The sequence below is a fragment of the Alternaria arbusti genome, assembly GCF_024043155.1.
Source record: "Alternaria arbusti strain BMP 1465 chromosome Unknown scaffold_3, whole genome shotgun sequence".
NCBI lineage: Eukaryota > Fungi > Ascomycota > Dothideomycetes > Pleosporales > Pleosporaceae > Alternaria > Alternaria arbusti.
In genome coordinates, this window is record NW_026249943.1 from 1,498,309 (window position 1) to 1,514,056 (window position 15,748).

At 53.4% G+C, this 15,748-nt stretch overlaps 7 protein-coding genes across 7 annotated transcripts; 4 read left to right on the top strand and 3 right to left on the bottom strand.

Moving 5' to 3' along the window:
- Positions 1 to 5,572: 5,572 nt before the first annotated feature.
- Positions 5,573 to 6,143, top strand: J4E86_003159 (uncharacterized protein; the record flags this gene model as incomplete). The annotated part of the gene is made up of 2 exons (XM_051443715.1): positions 5,573 to 5,636; positions 5,719 to 6,143. 2 exons carry the CDS (start codon positions 5,573 to 5,575, stop codon positions 6,141 to 6,143), a joined length of 489 nt encoding a protein of 162 aa, XP_051305210.1.
- Positions 6,144 to 6,871: 728 nt separating this feature from the next.
- On the bottom strand, positions 6,872 to 8,865 carry J4E86_003160 (uncharacterized protein; the record flags this gene model as incomplete). Its single annotated transcript, XM_051443716.1, has 3 exons — positions 6,872 to 7,146; positions 7,708 to 8,682; positions 8,742 to 8,865. 3 exons carry the CDS (start codon positions 8,863 to 8,865, stop codon positions 6,872 to 6,874), a joined length of 1,374 nt encoding a protein of 457 aa, XP_051305211.1.
- A 390-nt stretch (positions 8,866 to 9,255) lies between these two features.
- On the bottom strand, positions 9,256 to 10,544 carry J4E86_003161 (uncharacterized protein; the record flags this gene model as incomplete). Its single annotated transcript, XM_051443717.1, has 2 exons — positions 9,256 to 10,477; positions 10,525 to 10,544. The coding sequence occupies 2 exons, from the start codon at positions 10,542 to 10,544 to the stop codon at positions 9,256 to 9,258; spliced, it is 1,242 nt and encodes a 413-aa protein (XP_051305212.1).
- Positions 10,545 to 11,004: 460 nt separating this feature from the next.
- J4E86_003162 (uncharacterized protein) lies at positions 11,005 to 11,628 on the top strand (the record flags this gene model as incomplete). The annotated part of the gene is made up of 1 exon (XM_051443718.1): positions 11,005 to 11,628. The coding sequence occupies one exon, from the start codon at positions 11,005 to 11,007 to the stop codon at positions 11,626 to 11,628; it is 624 nt and encodes a 207-aa protein (XP_051305213.1).
- A 154-nt stretch (positions 11,629 to 11,782) lies between these two features.
- On the bottom strand, positions 11,783 to 12,598 carry J4E86_003163 (uncharacterized protein; the record flags this gene model as incomplete). The annotated part of the gene is made up of 1 exon (XM_051443719.1): positions 11,783 to 12,598. The coding sequence occupies one exon, from the start codon at positions 12,596 to 12,598 to the stop codon at positions 11,783 to 11,785; it is 816 nt and encodes a 271-aa protein (XP_051305214.1).
- Positions 12,599 to 13,144: 546 nt separating this feature from the next.
- J4E86_003164 (uncharacterized protein) lies at positions 13,145 to 13,951 on the top strand (the record flags this gene model as incomplete). Its single annotated transcript, XM_051443720.1, has 2 exons — positions 13,145 to 13,321; positions 13,367 to 13,951. 2 exons carry the CDS (start codon positions 13,145 to 13,147, stop codon positions 13,949 to 13,951), a joined length of 762 nt encoding a protein of 253 aa, XP_051305215.1.
- A 653-nt stretch (positions 13,952 to 14,604) lies between these two features.
- J4E86_003165 (uncharacterized protein) lies at positions 14,605 to 15,566 on the top strand (the record flags this gene model as incomplete). The annotated part of the gene is made up of 2 exons (XM_051443721.1): positions 14,605 to 14,639; positions 14,774 to 15,566. The coding sequence occupies 2 exons, from the start codon at positions 14,605 to 14,607 to the stop codon at positions 15,564 to 15,566; spliced, it is 828 nt and encodes a 275-aa protein (XP_051305216.1).
- Positions 15,567 to 15,748: the final 182 nt, after the last annotated feature.

Here is a 15,748-nt window from a genome sequence, read left to right on the forward strand (position 1 = left end):
TGTTATAGCCACAAGGGAAGAAGCAATTGCGGTCTTCTGGAATTTGACCACACAATTAATCACAGGCAGCGGCAGGGTAGCACGCCAGAAGCCAGCAGTTCCCAGCAGTCCCCGCAGCACCTGTGAGCGACATGCAGCCAATGGCACCACTGGGCCGCAGCGGCAGCATGTCCGGCGTGCTCTGACGGCCAGTCGGCGACGTGTGTGGAGTAGGGGAGAAGGTTCGGCTTAGCTCTGTGCCAGGCTCAATAGCTGCATATTACCCTCGGCACCCGCAAGCCAGCCCAGCATCAGGACAACACCACGCCCGCGGCTTGGCCAACTGGCGATCGAGGGCGCTAGCATCTCTGTGGCACTTCCCGCCGATAAACGAGACGCGTGTGTGTGTGGTCGACGACGGGGAAGAGCCCACCTGCATCGCATCAACATCATACCACAGCTGTGCCAGTTTCTAGCTGCCCCGGATTAGGCCTCGTTGTCGCTGAGCTGACTAACGTGGTCGTTCTGGCTCAATGGCTCTTACGTTTGCGACGTTTACAGCGTACCTGACTACTGCTGCCAATTCGCAATTACTAACAGCCTGCTATTTTGGCTGAACCAGGGACGCTCAGCCAGACGTGCGCCGGCTATTGTGCGTAAATCAATCGCGATCGCGGCAGCGCAGCGGCTTCCGCATACTGCTCAACCAAACGCGAACGCACATGCTCTCGTTAGGTGGTCGGCGCTATGGAGACGCAGCCGTCGGGCTACCGTTGGCTTGTTCCCGTCTCCTGTCTAGACGGTGCTGGAGCGAGCCTAATCCTGCGCTTACACTCGAACGGAAAACTTCGCGACGAATAACCGTCAACTACCCAACGCCATGGCTGTCCCCCGAACAACAAGACTGAGCTTCACACAGCCCTATCTCCCGCCATGCGACAAGGTCAAAACCGCTGGTTTCACCGTGCTGCACACATCTCATGGCAGCCGATCGCTTGGGCTCAGGAACAAGGAAGCCCTGTTCAAGCAAAGAAAACCTGAGATACGCGAAGGCCATATCGGGAATAGCTCCGATCTGATCGCATCTCCCTCGCAAACTCGGAGCCCTGAAGCGCCCTGAGGGCTTCGTTGGCCGCGTCCAGGACGTGCGCGCCGATCTCTCGATACAAACATGTCGCCGACTCGCTGGTCCACGACTTATCCCTCTGCTGACATCTCCTTACTACGGCTTTTGTACCAGCGGGAAGCCATGCGCCAGAGGAAGGGACGGTGCTCTGTCAATACCACGGCCAGTGCAGCTCCATCGTTGTCCAGAGGCCGATGCCACTATTGGCAACATGGGAAATTGACCCTTGTTGTTTGTGTTTCGAGTATTTGTCACTATGGCATTGTCCTAAGCTCCGGCCGTCCGCCGACGTCACACGGCATTGGTTCTTCCTTCTATCGCTCCTGCCCCGCCGCAAGTGCCCACTGCCAGATCGCCGGGGCCTCTAGTGCCGGCCTGTCAAAGTATCAGCCAGTCAAAGCCCGATGATCCCTGCGTCCTTGCTAGGCTTCAGATTCAGATCTGAGATGAAATATCTCCGTCTGCCGTGCATCCACACGGCTTTCCGTGCAACAAGGGAGCCAACAGGCAGGCCGAAAAGCGTACAGCGGCCACATTCAGGTGCATGAGGTCTGCATCCCTTCCAGCTGAGCTCCGCGCGCTCTGAGCCCAATGGTGTTTGAGATCATTGGAATTCACGTCGTGTACTGCAGGGCTGTGGGTTGACCATGGTAATGGTACCCCGCTACGTGTACTCACATCACACGGTTGACCAACTCCTTTTCTGACCAGTCCAGGTGCACCTTATCCTTTGAGGAGCGACCCAATACTTTGAGATCGCTGTGAAGTGTGCCGGGCTCCACATTGCTACACCTACTAGTACAACGCTGCGCGTCAAACTCAGGTCACAGTGACGTTGCGTACATTTCCGCTCTATGCCTACCCATAACTACATGGATAGGAATCCTGGGTGGGTGCACACGGCTTGAGATCAGCGCGTACCTAGCTGCATGATCTTGCATCCGAGCCGGCTACGGTATCCTTTGCGTTATCCTGAACACGCTTCGTCCCACAGCGGCGCTGTGTTCCCGCAAGTCAGTAGCTGACTGACTACTCAAACTTCCGCAGCCTCTTCAACTATCCTGCATACCTTCCATTGACATCATTGGGCAAGGCGAGTTGAACCGAACATGGTGTTCGATGTCCCACCCCACTCCAATGCGGCAAGTGGAGCGCATACGTCGTCCGACAGCCCCATGTCAGATTGCCCTTCAATCTCCTTGCCTGTTTGCCGTTTGGCAGCTCTATCGTCATTCACCAAGTCTACATGAAACGCAGACGCCACCGCATGTACCAAGGTGGCCCCAAGACTGAGTACTTCTAGTTCCAGAATGTTCAACTTCATTCCACAGAGAAGCAATTCGAGTGTTTCGCATGCGCGCTGTAGCCGTGGCGCGCACGCCAATCTGCTCCGGCTCACAATGCTGCCTGGTGTTATGAACCAGGCAATCTTTCCATCCTCAATTTGGAAGGTCTGAGCGATTCAACCCCAGGAGTACAAATATGACCACCAAATTACACAACACCTGGGTATGGAGCTTCTGTATGACGCCCCGCGGGCCCTAATGCACGGTCGCCGGTTGAACTCGCTTGCATGCATGTCTCGGCGATACTCCGCCAGACCAATCAGATATCCTCATTCCCAAACCCCCTCCTCAAAGCGCGGGTTCCTTCTTGTCCGTAGCCTACACGGTGCTGGGATTCTAGTTGAGGTCAAGTTGACGCGGGTGCGCTCGATCTGCCGCATTAGCTTGCCATGTATACGGTGGGCTGGCGTATAGCAAGCCTCTTCGAAACAACTGGCTGATAGCACATCGGAGAGAACTGTCTCGAGATCTTCGGTTCAAAATCAGAAAATGCGCAATAGATCCATCCAGGCCCATCACATCCGCATTTCATACCGATACCAACGACCGTTCTCATGCGAGCGCCTGAACCGTCGTTCAAGCGCGGGTTCGCAACGTCGCGAGATATTCTCTGGCGTGGAGCTCGCGATCAATTTCATGTTAAGATCGGCAGCACAGCCCCAATTTCGGGGTTAAGCATGCTGCATCTCCATTTCATCAGCAGCTGCCTCTGGGCCTTCTAGAATGCGTTCGCTTGCACGAGCGGTCTGCACTGCGCTGTGCGTTATGTGAGCAGTGGCTAGCTAAAGGCAGATGCGGTGAGGAGTGTTCAACGTCGCACACCCACTTTATCTCGATCCATGTTTTGTGTGGCTCGGAATACGGTGTTCTTTAATAGACCATTTCAAACCGTTCCAAGGTTGTTTTCTGTCGCAATACTCTCGTCCCGCACATTGCCGCTGTCTGCAGTGCTATCCCTTCTGGCAGCAATGCAAGGGCACCATATGCAGGTGAGCAGACTGCTACAGGCGTGCGGATAATTTGGGTAAATAGCGTGAGGCCAAAAAGGGTCCAGCGGAACGTTGCTTCTTACCTCCTCTGAGCAGCACCGCATACATAGGCGAGTGTAAACATCTGGGCCTTACAGCTCACTACACGCTACGACACCGCCCGTCCAAGCTACTAATCTCGCTTCCTACGAAGCCAATGACCATTGCGAATATTCTCACAGCACAGCATAAGCAAGTAAGCAGCAGCGTATGCACCTCGTATCGGGCCGCGCAGTAAGCTCGGATTCCGACGTCCGACGTAACAGCAACAACGTGGCGACAGTTTGCCGTCTGGCGTTCTACTCCTACGCCCGCAGGATAGGATGCAGGATGGAAAAGACGGCACGCATCTGGATTTCACGAGAAGCTGGGTAATGCCCGAACAGGGCTACACGAGGTGCAGCCACGTTTAGCGTTGGCCCATCATATCGAAGCGGAGGAAACTTACTGTGTAGGCACTGCTAGCATCGGCCGTCTTCCGTAGAGATCCAGTCGAACCACGGCTCTGTACGTTTGCGACTGCATTGAGTTTCCAGGAACATCCAATAGGCAGAAAACATCGGCCATTTCTCCGCTCATGGGAATGTAATCCAGCATGCAGCACAGCGATAAAGTTGCAGCAGCCTCGCGACAATAACTGCCACTCGGAGGTTACTCTTGCGCGACGAGTGGCGACGGAGTACGGATCCCCACGCGTCTTTGTCCAACGTGGCCAGCTAGCTGGATTCTTCTCCCGTTTACAGCAAAATCATCTTCCAAAGAGCACTCGACCAAATGTCTTGATGCCCGGATGTGGATGGAAGGATGAAAACTAGGTTGATCGTAATGGAGCTTAGTCCATTCTATTCCGCAACAATCGTGTCCCAGACGTTACAAGACAGTCAAGTTCGAACGAACCTTGACTTCGTTACCACAGTCACAAACTCTTGCGCGCAACGTAAGATCGGAAAAGTAGGAACTCACATTGGGCTTGCCCTCTTTTATTCTTGATGCTTGCATTGCTTTCGAACGTCGCCGCTTGTTTCCACTGTCGCCCATTTTGTCTTCCAATCATCATTTCTCTCCTCTTTGCAATGGTTTTGTTGTCAGGAAGTCACGCGCGTTACCTATGGCATCAGACAACATCGCAGATGAAGGCATTCGATCATTGATCGAGTATCATACCCAAGCGCAGCGCACACCATCAGCAGCGTTCATGTCGAGTCGAAAGTCAGCTTTCAATGTGATATTCGGGGTCGCTGCCAATCCGCATCCAGACTTGTCAGAAATCACGCAAGGCGAAGTTAGGAAGTTGACAGGGATGTGCTTTCCAGATTGTCGAGTTCACATCATTCAGCATACGGATGATCTATTTAACTGATTGGATCGAAGTTTACGTCTGCAAACCTCTGCTCGTTCTCTGTTTCCTGTATGTCTCCCTTTAATATACCCTTTGAAGAGATATCGTTAGTACGTTACACCTAAGTATCGTTCTTGACCCCGCGCATACTTTCAATTCCCAATGTGCGCGAATTGTTCCTCCCTTTGCGATGCGAGCCACAACAAATGTCGTCCGGGTTGCCAATCGCAACCTCTGCTGGGTCGTCGATGCCGTCCCAAAGGAGAAAGAGCAAACACACCCCATCCTGCAACCTCATTGTCGGCCACCTGCCTACGTCACCATCCTGTGCTTGTCTATAGTCACATTTCTAGCATCTTTCCATCGTACATGATCAAAATCGCTGAGAAGGCTAGTCGCATCTGCGCCACGGCACGCATGGTCTGTATGGGCGAGGTGGTGCCACGAAGGTGCCTTCCTGGGCACGCGCAGAGCACAACAACGACGCACGCTCTCGCCCCACAATCGCGCCTTCACCTTCACTTTCGCTCCTGCCAATCCGTCCTCTGCTCGTCGCCTGCCGCCGGAGCTAATCTCCGCCGTGACTGCAAACGCTGCTCGCACGTCATATAAACAACTTTCCTGTGTCCACCTCTGTGTCTTCTGCTTCTCTCACGACACTCACCCCAAAGCTCCATCATCTCTGCAGCTGCATCAATCCAACACGAACATACTTTAATTCATCCCCACCACCAATCAGATTACCGCTATCAACATGTTCGGCTACAAGATCTTCGCTGTTGTCGCTGCGCTTGCGCTGGCTGTCGTCGCCACTGACCGTGAGTACATGCTTCAGGTTTAGCTGCAAAGCTGCTTGGATACCTCTACATGGCATCGGGCACACAATCTAACATCTTGCAGCTGTCTGCGCTCCCGCCGCTACCGTGACTGTCACTATCACCCAGTGCGTCCCCGAGCCCGGCAAGCCGTCGTCTGAGCCAGTCCCCGCTCTGTCAGATGTCTCCTCTACCCCCGCTATGTCGGCTGTCTCCTCGACTCCCGCTTTGTCGGCTGTATCCTCTACTCAGGACGGCGGAGCGCCTGTACCTACCACTACTAGCGTTATCCTGCCTCCCCCAGGACGACCAGTTCCCACCACCAATGTCCCCGATGACGAGCCTTCCAGTGCTACTACTACGGCTGTCGTGTCTCCCTCATCCTCAGGTCGCCCTGGTGAGCCCACAACCACTGCCGTCGAAACTGCTGGCGCCGCTCTCGCAACGCCTGTCGTCGGTATGGGCTCGCTCGTCGCCATGGGTGCTGCAGCCCTGGCTATCATGGCCTAGGCCCGTTCACACAAGGTCAACGTGCTATATTGAGCAGGGGTATCGCGCTACACGTCGCGTTCTCAGTCGAAGCCGTTAGTGCAAGGCTTGGTATCCATGGGGCTCTCTCTTATTGTCTTGATCATTCTCTCAAGACCCAGATACCCCCATTCATGATTTGGTATTAATGTATTGGCGGCTTATCATCGACATGGGGTGTCATCCTTCGTCGAAAAGCTGCCCCATGGTATTGCATGTTCATAGCCTTCCACGAGTCTAATAAAAATACTGACATCGTCATTACTCTTGCTTCCGTACCATGCTTGCTTTGATGACTGTGCCTTGTGAAGTGGCTCTCACACCGCGCTTGGCTTCCACTCCTCGAGCTACCACGGATGACTGAGTTGGTACCTTGTTGCTCGAGCGTCAATGAAGCCCTGTTTGCCTATCAGAGTGCCCCTTGTTGTTGATTTCAGGCACAGAGAAGGGCAGTGATGAATATCCTACCGAGGACGGATCGTCAATGCTGGCTAGAATGAAGGCATGATGAGACCAGGTACGGTTCTGATGGAGTGCACATGATTATCAGCAGAAAGACATATCAAGGGCGGGGAGAGCGAAAACAGTGAACAAGCATAAATATGGGCTGCGATATCTTCTAATGATAGTAAGAATCCCCCAATTAGAGAATGCATCATGCTAATATATATCGCTCGTTCCTCCCACTGGATGACCACTCAAACGAAGTACTATCCCGTATGTTTATACTTCGTCCTCAACTCGTCGATCTCGCGTTGGAACTTTTCCATATCGTCGAGGATGTTACTTGAGTCGCTCCTTCCCTCGCCCTCCTTCCCACCAGCCATGTTTTCATCGAGACCTAGCTTCTTCTCGCTCTCTTCCATTGGCGAGTATAAAGCATATTCGTTCCCACCTTTCTCGTCTGCAGGCGCGTACTCCCTTCTCAATGAGCTCTCGCTGGCTACGCTCGTCCGTCTGTGCTCTGTACTTGTACGGCGGTATTCTGTGCTCGTCCGTCGGCTTTCTGTGGGAGACGAAGAGGAAACTTGAGGCCTTTGCTGATCAAGGCTGGAGCGATTCGATCGACGTCTTGGTGGAGGCGGAGGTGGCGGTATATTGCTTCCTATGCTCTCTCCAGATACGTTTCGCTGGGTATTGCGATTGGACGATATAGATGAGGCGCGGTGCACACTCGGCGCTGGCGACGAAGGTTGGGACTCTAAAGTGCTCCGGCGGGATGAAGGGGGTTCTGGCACAGATCTCGGCGTTCGACCCGAACTTGAACGTTGTGGCAGTTCGGTGCTGGAAGAGTTCGCGCTTGAGTTGCCTAGGTTCGCGAGTCGTGCGCCGTGTCGTGAAGGTGGAGGACGTGGTGGTGACTTTGCTCCAAAGGGGTCGACGTTACTTGGAACTGGGCTTTGTATGGGGTCAACCGAGTGCTGAGATGACATCGTAAGGTTTGAACTGCTCCGCGATCTGTTGCCTGTTGTCGTCGTCGTTTTGAGCTGACTCTGCCTACGGGCCAATGGCACGGGCGGAGGTGCTTTCTTTTGTCTAATTGTACCTTCTGAAGGCGGTGAAGGATGATCTTGTGCTGGTGGGGTTGGTTGGGATTGTAGCGAGGTGGTATCTTGCGTGCTGATATGGGATGACTGCGGCGCAGCAACGGGAGTTGGAGGGAGCGGCTTGTTTGTATCCGAACTGTCTGTTCGTCTAATAGGCGGCGGTGGTGTTGGCTCTGTCGCTGCAAAGCTCTCGAAGGACACTGTCTGTGGCCGTCTCTGCGTAACGAGCTTTCCGTGTCGATGCTTGGGGGCAGGCGGGGGCTTCTTCTTGCCCTTCTTCACCTCGGAGACTAGCCCCATGCTCTCGTCCTCATCCGAGTCGGCCATATCGACCGATGTACGTGGTGAATCAGCGTGGGATTCTTGTATGGGCTCGAATAGCGATTGCCGTGAGACCGAGGACGTGTCGGTGCTACTACTGGTCTCGAATTGCGCGCCTGCGACCGGTTGTGATGCGCTCGTAGACTGCTGCGGCGGACCGGATGGTCGCGGAGTAGCCTTTCCGGTCAGGAGTAGATTCTTAAAGCTCTCTACATCCAAGGAAGCTCTACTGTTGCCTAGCATCGGTCTTCCCGTGTTCGTCCGCTCCTCCTCACTCTCCTTGTCTTGGGGTTCTAACGAGGCCAGTGTTCTCGAGAATGGATTCGCTGGTACGTTACCCGGCGATTGCATCGCCAGCGACTCGCCGAAGGTTGATCTCGGGTTTGGGGACGCGTCCGCTATTGCCATGGCGTCTTTCCCGACAACTTGGGCATTGGCTTCACCCGCGGTGACAGAGTTGTTGACAAAGCCGGCGGGTGTTACGGGAGGCGGTGGGCTCGCAGGCCGACCTTGGCTCGATCGCCGGGCCATGAGCTCGTTCAAGGTCGCATCTGAGTCGTCAAAGATGGGCGGTGGAATCGTAGTAGTGGGCGAGAGAATGCGGACAGACTTCTTGGTCTTGCCAGTCGACGGCGGGGCGGCATCTTCGAGCACTGTAAGACAATTACTCCTTGAATGCCAGCAGACGCAGAAAGGCAAGGCGAGGGAATACCATGGTCGCTGTCCTCCCTGCGCGCTCCAAGCACACTGCTATCCGTGTTGATGAAGGAAGTCTGCGGGACGGGCGCGGGCTGACGGGGAGCTTGAGAAAGGCGGAAGGGGTTTCCGGACGACATGGTGGGTGCTAAAAACAATGCATTATTCTATGTACATGGAAGGGGCGCGAGAGAAGCGGTGAGATCGTGCCGCGCAAGAAATGCTGTTGCTGATAGTCGGCTCTGCGACGTGATCATCGCCGATATGCAGGTGCTGGCGATCCGGCGCGGGACAGCGAACAGCCCCCACCATCGTACCTCGTACACCATGACGGCCCAATGAACCTCTGCTATCCACAAGGCACAATTTCGCCAACGAATTCTGTGGCCCTGTGTGTTCTAGAGCTCCCGTTTCAATATTCGCTGTCTGCTACAGGATTTCAACACTTCCTTACACTGTTTAGTAAACGCGTGGGCATCTTGCAGCGGCCTACCGCGGCTATCTATGTAAGGGTCTATCTCCACGGTACGCTAATCGACATACACATGCCACCCTGCCTGGCAGTCAAACCACTTGCGCGCCAAGTTCCCTCCACTCTCTGTCGGTTGGCTGAAAGCAACTCGAGCTTTCTCAATGTGCAGCCCATAGATGAAGTCGGATCGTGCGATATCCAGCAGCCTAGTCGCGATGCCTTTCTTTCTATGTTGATTCGACGTCCATATCCGTGATATGCCCAAGGCCACCGGATCTGAAACGGTGCTGATAGAGATAGAAGAGCTATGGGGCGCGACAGCATCTCCGTGCTCCTTGTCGGGCGAACCGGTGGGGTCCAACACCTTATAGGCTTCCCAGATTCGCTCTGCCAAACATGCTCCTACACACTTATTCCCTCGAATGTATAGATATATCTTGAATCGATCAACGAGTGCCACGTTGGCTGGGTTCTTCGCCGACGGCCGTGGTTTCGGTACAGGCGTAGTCCGTTCTGTTTCGTCTGCCTGGGCTGTCCGACTCGTCTGTCCCCAAAGCTCGTCGTCTGATATGGGAACAGCAGCAAGCTCTGTGTTCACAACCTTCAAAACATCACTCGCCCGGTTGCGCATCGCCAATGTATCCTTGCGTCCAACCACAGCGATGAAGCTCCCATCACCACTCCATATCTGGTTCTTCCTAAAGCGCTCCACGACTGGCTTGGTGAAGTCGACACCCCCAAGGTTCATCGCATGAAATTTCTTGTGTAGCACGGCGTCTTCGGCATTCGACGGTATGTACTGCATTCCACATATCTTGCATGTTTTGCGCGTCTCTGAAGCCAGGTCTAACTGCATCTGTACCATCTGCTTCTTTTTTGGTGTTGGCTTCGGTGGGCTTTGCGCATTGTGACTCCGTTCTGTAAGGGGTTCTTTGGCGGGCGTGCTCGGCTTGAGTTGCTTCTTGAATATCGAGAAGACTGGTCGCCGTTTTTGAACGGGTGGAGGGGAGCTGCGCGGTGCTGGCGACGATGGTGGACTAGACCGAGGCGGTTCGTCTGAGAAGACTGCGGGCGAGTCTTTGGGGCTGGACGGAGGGTCGGTGGAGCTTTCACGCTCGCATTCGAGAGATGAAATGACAATCGTAGGAGCATTATCCGACGGGATCAAGGTCGTCGTTTCGGTACTATCGATCGTGGTCTCGACGCGTCTTCGTTTGGTAGGCGGTTCTTCATCGTAGAGTTGGCGCTTCGTGTGTCGCGAATAGGTTCTGACAACCTTTCTGGACTATGTTAGACATGCGACATATCTTCAATTGGATCGGCTTACTTTGCTCCGAGGGACGACATTACGGCGCTGTTGGCAAGCGTCGTAGGAACTGGGAGTGCTGGACCGCCCACGCGACAGACGCGTTTTAGCGCGCTGCGCTAGTGCCCGCCCACATGCACGACGTCACGCCTCGTCCTCTCACATGTCACCTGGTCAGTCCCAAACATCGTGTTCAAGGATATACTTCACAGTCGTCAAGTCTTTGCGCGTCCTTTGAATACGGCGATACGCTTGCATCGTTCTGGACTCATCAAATGGGCGAGTGTCGCTAGATCAGGCCACCGGTCGATATCCCAGCAGGGAAGGTGCGTTTGCTTCGTGCTGACTGGCCTTATCATGGTCACTAAAAAGGCATCTATGAGTCAACGGCCGTGAAGCAATCAAGCACTAAAAGTACACAAACATCGGACTCTCTCTACTGGCCCATCTCTGTTCTTTTCTTCCGTATTCGCACATCTCGTCGGTGTATCCATCTCCAAAATGGCGGAACAAACAACACCAGCACAGACGGGCACATCAGTTCCATCATCCATAGTGACTACCAAGCGTCTAATGATCCGTCCGATGTGTCTCGAAGATGCCCCTTCGACTTCCCTGCACGCCAACGACCCTCTCATCGCCAAGTATATGCGAGGAACTTTCCCAAGTCCATATACACAGTCTAACGCCGAGACATGGATCACCATGAACCTCGCACTCCCATATCAACACCATTTCGTCATCTGTGAGAGATCAGCGCCAGAACTCGCAATAGGAGGTATTGGGTTGAAGCTAGGCTCGGATGTGTACGCACATGCAGCAGAAGTGGGTTTCTGGGTTGGAAAGACGTATTGGGGAAAAGGTTATATCACGGAGGCACTAGAAGCCTTCACAACATGGAGTTTTGAAAGTTACGAGAACAATGGCCAACGATTGACCAAACTCTACGCTGGGGTGTTCTCTGGCAACGGGGCGAGTATGCGGTGCTTTGAAAAGAATGGGTACATCCTCGAAGGTGTGCTGAGGGACAATGTTTACAAGAATGGTGAGATGAAGGATGAGCACATGTTCGGTATGAGAAAGGCAGACTGGGAGAGGAGATTGCGTGAGGGTGTCAGCAAGTAGTGGCGTGAGGCTGGTAGCACCTGAGGTGGATCAGAGGTCTCTCAGATTTGGTAGTCTTTGGAAAGGTGATCACAGTAGTGGCCAAGACAGGTTGAGAAGGCTCAAAGAGGAAGTCTAGTTTTTGATTCAAAAGCTAAAGTGCGCTTGAGGTAACTCAAGGACCTGGTTGGGCTATGTATGCTTGGAGTTGCATGAGCAGTATCTCAACCGGCACATTGTGCCTTGCTCTCTTCATCACGACACATTTCTCATCAGCATACTTGCTGCCTTTTATCAGTTCTTGCGCTTTGTCTTCTCCAAGTAGATCCGTCAAACTGTAGACCGCAACCTTTCTGCCTCGCCAAGTGGTTGTATGAAACTCGAGCTCCGGGAACATCAGGCGGGGTTGCAGACATGCGATGACAGGACCAGTATACCAGTGTGGTGAAGAGTGAGTGACTTCTGGGGTAGCATGTGGATCCAGCTTCGCCTCAAAGCTCTTGGTAAAGTAGGCTGACCACTTTTCCAGCTCAGCCATGTTCAGATCTGCCATCTTTTGCATATCATCCCCACGGTTATGAAGCGATCGGAATATGAGGACAGAAGACACGTCTTCGACGCTCTCAATGTCTTCAGTCCGGGGACTCGCAACTGGTATCAATCGACCTCTGAAACCAAAGTTCCAGCTGAGCTTACTCGCTGCTGTCTTGCGCATTATGTCCAATATGAAGTCTGGCATGTCCTCCCTCCAAACCATCTTCTTCAAGCCCAGCCCGCCAAACTTTTCGGCCATGCGTGAGTTTAGAGCTTTTTCCCAGGCTTTCTTCTTGCCCAGTTGTACAGTAACCCGACGAGTCCCAAGGAAACGGTGTGGGGGTCCGAGGTGCTTCTTGTCAGTCGTGAGAGAGACAGGCAGGAGCCACGGGTCTTTAGTCGTTGGGTGCGGGCGTGCGTGGAGAGAGGTCAGGAAAGCGCTGGGAAGGGAGATCATTGTTGCGCGACATTGGCGGACTGGCGATGCCAACGCATGGGCTGAAAGATTAGTTTTGCATTGCCATCAAGGGACAGCATTGTGCATACCGAATGGATTTTCCCATAGTTTCTTCTGGAAAGGTGTCAATGCAGCAAAGTTCGGTCGCTCTTTCGTCTGTTCATAGCGAGACCTTTCTTCTAAGGCTACCGGGTCGAGCAATGGCGAAAGTGGAAGTTCTTTGGCTGTCTCGTCTTTGCGGAGGCGGAACGTTTGGTGGGCATCTTCGCGCGTAGGACCAAGGTCACTGCCTTTCAAGAGATGACCGGGAATATGAGCGGAGGATTGGCGGCATTGAGCCCACGCCTGGAGTCTAGTGGGGCTCAAGCATGACGTCGGGCGACAGATCCATCTGCCTGGCATCAGGCGGGACAGGGAGCGACTGCGTGGTTCGTGCGGGTTGAGGGTGTTGCGCAGGAAGAGCCAAACGATCGCATCGGACCCCCGGCTTGGCGCGCCGGAGCTGGGTTCACGCGGGGAGGCAGGAGCTACCCCGACATCACCATCATGGCTTCTCTATTACGGCGGGCTACAAGGCCATCAACACTACAAAGCTTCACCAGATATGGCACGCGGTCGATATCAAGCCAATTCGGCTTCCAACCGCAATGGAGTCCACAGCAGCAGGACCAACGGACACCGCGCGCCATCTCACTGCCGATACCCTACGTGACGGAGACTACTGTGAGTTCAGCAGCGTTACTATTCAAGAGCTAGCTGACTTTATAGGGTGGAGGCTGGAAAACTTCCGACATCTTCTCGCGTCTCCTGCAGGAGCGCATCATCTGCCTGAACGGCGAGGTTGACGACTACATGTCCGCCAACGCTGTCGCCCAGCTCCTCTTCCTCGAAGCCGACAACCCCGAGAAACCCATATCCATGTACATCAACTCGCCTGGTGGCAGCGTGAGCGCCGGTCTTGCCATCTACGATACCATGAACTACATCCGCTGCCCGGTCAGCACAATATGCATGGGCATCGCAGCCTCCATGGGATCACTGCTGCTTGCAGGCGGAGCCGAGGGCCAGCGATACATATTACCACATGCGCGAGTCATGATACACCAGCCGAGCGGCGGATACCGTGGCAAGGCAAGCGATATCGCGGACCATGCCAAAGAGATTCTCAGGATACGGGACAAGCTGAACAAGATATACCAGTCGCACGTTACGAAGAAGAGGACATTGGAGGAGATTGAGAAGTACATGGAGCGCGACTACTTTATGGACGCTCAAGAGGCGGTGGACTTTGGTATCGTCGACAAAATACTGGAGAAGAGAGAGGCGCCGGCTAAGGAAGAGGAGAAGAAATAGGACCACCAAGTACCGAATAGTACAAGTAAGACCATGACCAGTTATCATCGGAGTGTGTCTGCTATCAATACTGCGCCTGTGTAGTAGCTTGATGCCATCTTTGGGGCCAAGGTTTGTGTGTCTTCTGCATATCACTTTTGCTTATTATAGATGACCAGAAATGGAATAGCTCTATCACACAATCGTCAAATACGTTTGCAGATGCTGCACTCGAAGTTTTATTACAATGGCATGTACATGCGCTGCAGTGGCTTCAAGTGGTTCAGATTGCTACGCCTCACCCCTGCCTAACCGCTACCAGGCACATTTCGGTCACGTTTCCAGGCTTTCCACACAACTCTGTTTTGTTTCTGCAACGAAGTCTTGTTTTCCAAATAAGCATTCGTGGTGTTGATACGCGCGCGCATTGTCGATACGTAACTGAGACGATCCTGATCCTGGCGAAGCGCTGTTCGTTTCCTATGATCCTTCAACAACAGCTTTTATAATGCTCGAGAAGATGCGATGCCAAAGTAAAGCAGACAGAAGCACACAGCAGCTTTTGTTCGGTCATCATGTCAGCATTCAGGTTTGAATTTAGTGAACCACCGACCCGATCCTCGTCACCGGCATCATCAGTGAGCACGCAGCTTGGTGACGCAGATGCCAAACCGATGGATATACGCGCTTGCGATAGTCAAATTCTAGCGTAAGTATGCAAGTCTTGAGATGACTCGCGTTGCTGACATACCACAGCTTTGACAGTCTGATACTGAAAGTTTGTGTGGGGACAGGCCAGGACGCAGCAACCTTTTTCGTCCATGAAACGCTTTTCACCTCCAGATCCGAACTCTTCAAATGCGCCACTAGTCAGGAGTTTCGAGGAACTGAAGCGCATGTGGTGGCACTACCGGACGATGACCCGGATACCTTTCGCCTATACCTCAACCTGGTTTACACACATCAGCTAGTCACAAGAGGTACTGGCCAGTGGCTGAAGCTATGTCGACTATACGTCCTAGCGGAGAAACTACAAGACATTACATGCAAGAACCAAATCATCGACGGAATGTACGCATTCTTCAGTGAGATCGCCTGCCAACCCACCCTGAGCGTCAACATCTCGCGTATTCTTCCGGCTGCAGCAACGACAGAGCTATACGAAGGCACATCCAATCAAAGCCAGGCCCGGGAGCTTGTTCTCGACTTTTACGCAGACTCTGGTAACGCATCCTGGCTTCTCAGCGAGCAAGCGAAGTTACCGGCTGAGTTCATTTGCGATGTTGCTGTCCGCTTGTTGCAAAGACGTGGCTATGTCTTCTCTGGCTTCCGGATTCGTCGTCCATCTTACGGCTATCATGAAATCAACACATCCTCCCCAGGGATGGCCTGTGCTGTAACCAGGCAAGCGAAGGAAGTCTCGGCAGATGAGCAGAATGATACGGGCAGAGCTGTTACAGGAGACAAGAAGAAACCTTGTGAGAACACCCCAGAGCTCAATGGCGATGCGAAGGAACTGGAACTCGAGCTCTCTGACGTTGTAGTTGCGGAAGTGGCTGAACCGGCAACCGGCCATACACTCCCGCCACTCAAAGGAGTTGTGACAGAAGTGAGATGGGAGCTTGAAAGATGGTAGCGGAGATTCTGGGGCTTCAGGTTTCCATATTATCAGCGTTGATTTGTTTTTAGGGGGCAACAACGGGAATGGTAACTTCCCCAGAAACGAGTGTTGCTACGTCGGCTTGTACAGCCCCCGCAGCAGGGGTGGCTAGAACGTATCATCGCATTCTACAGAAATATTCAAGTAGAAGTATACAT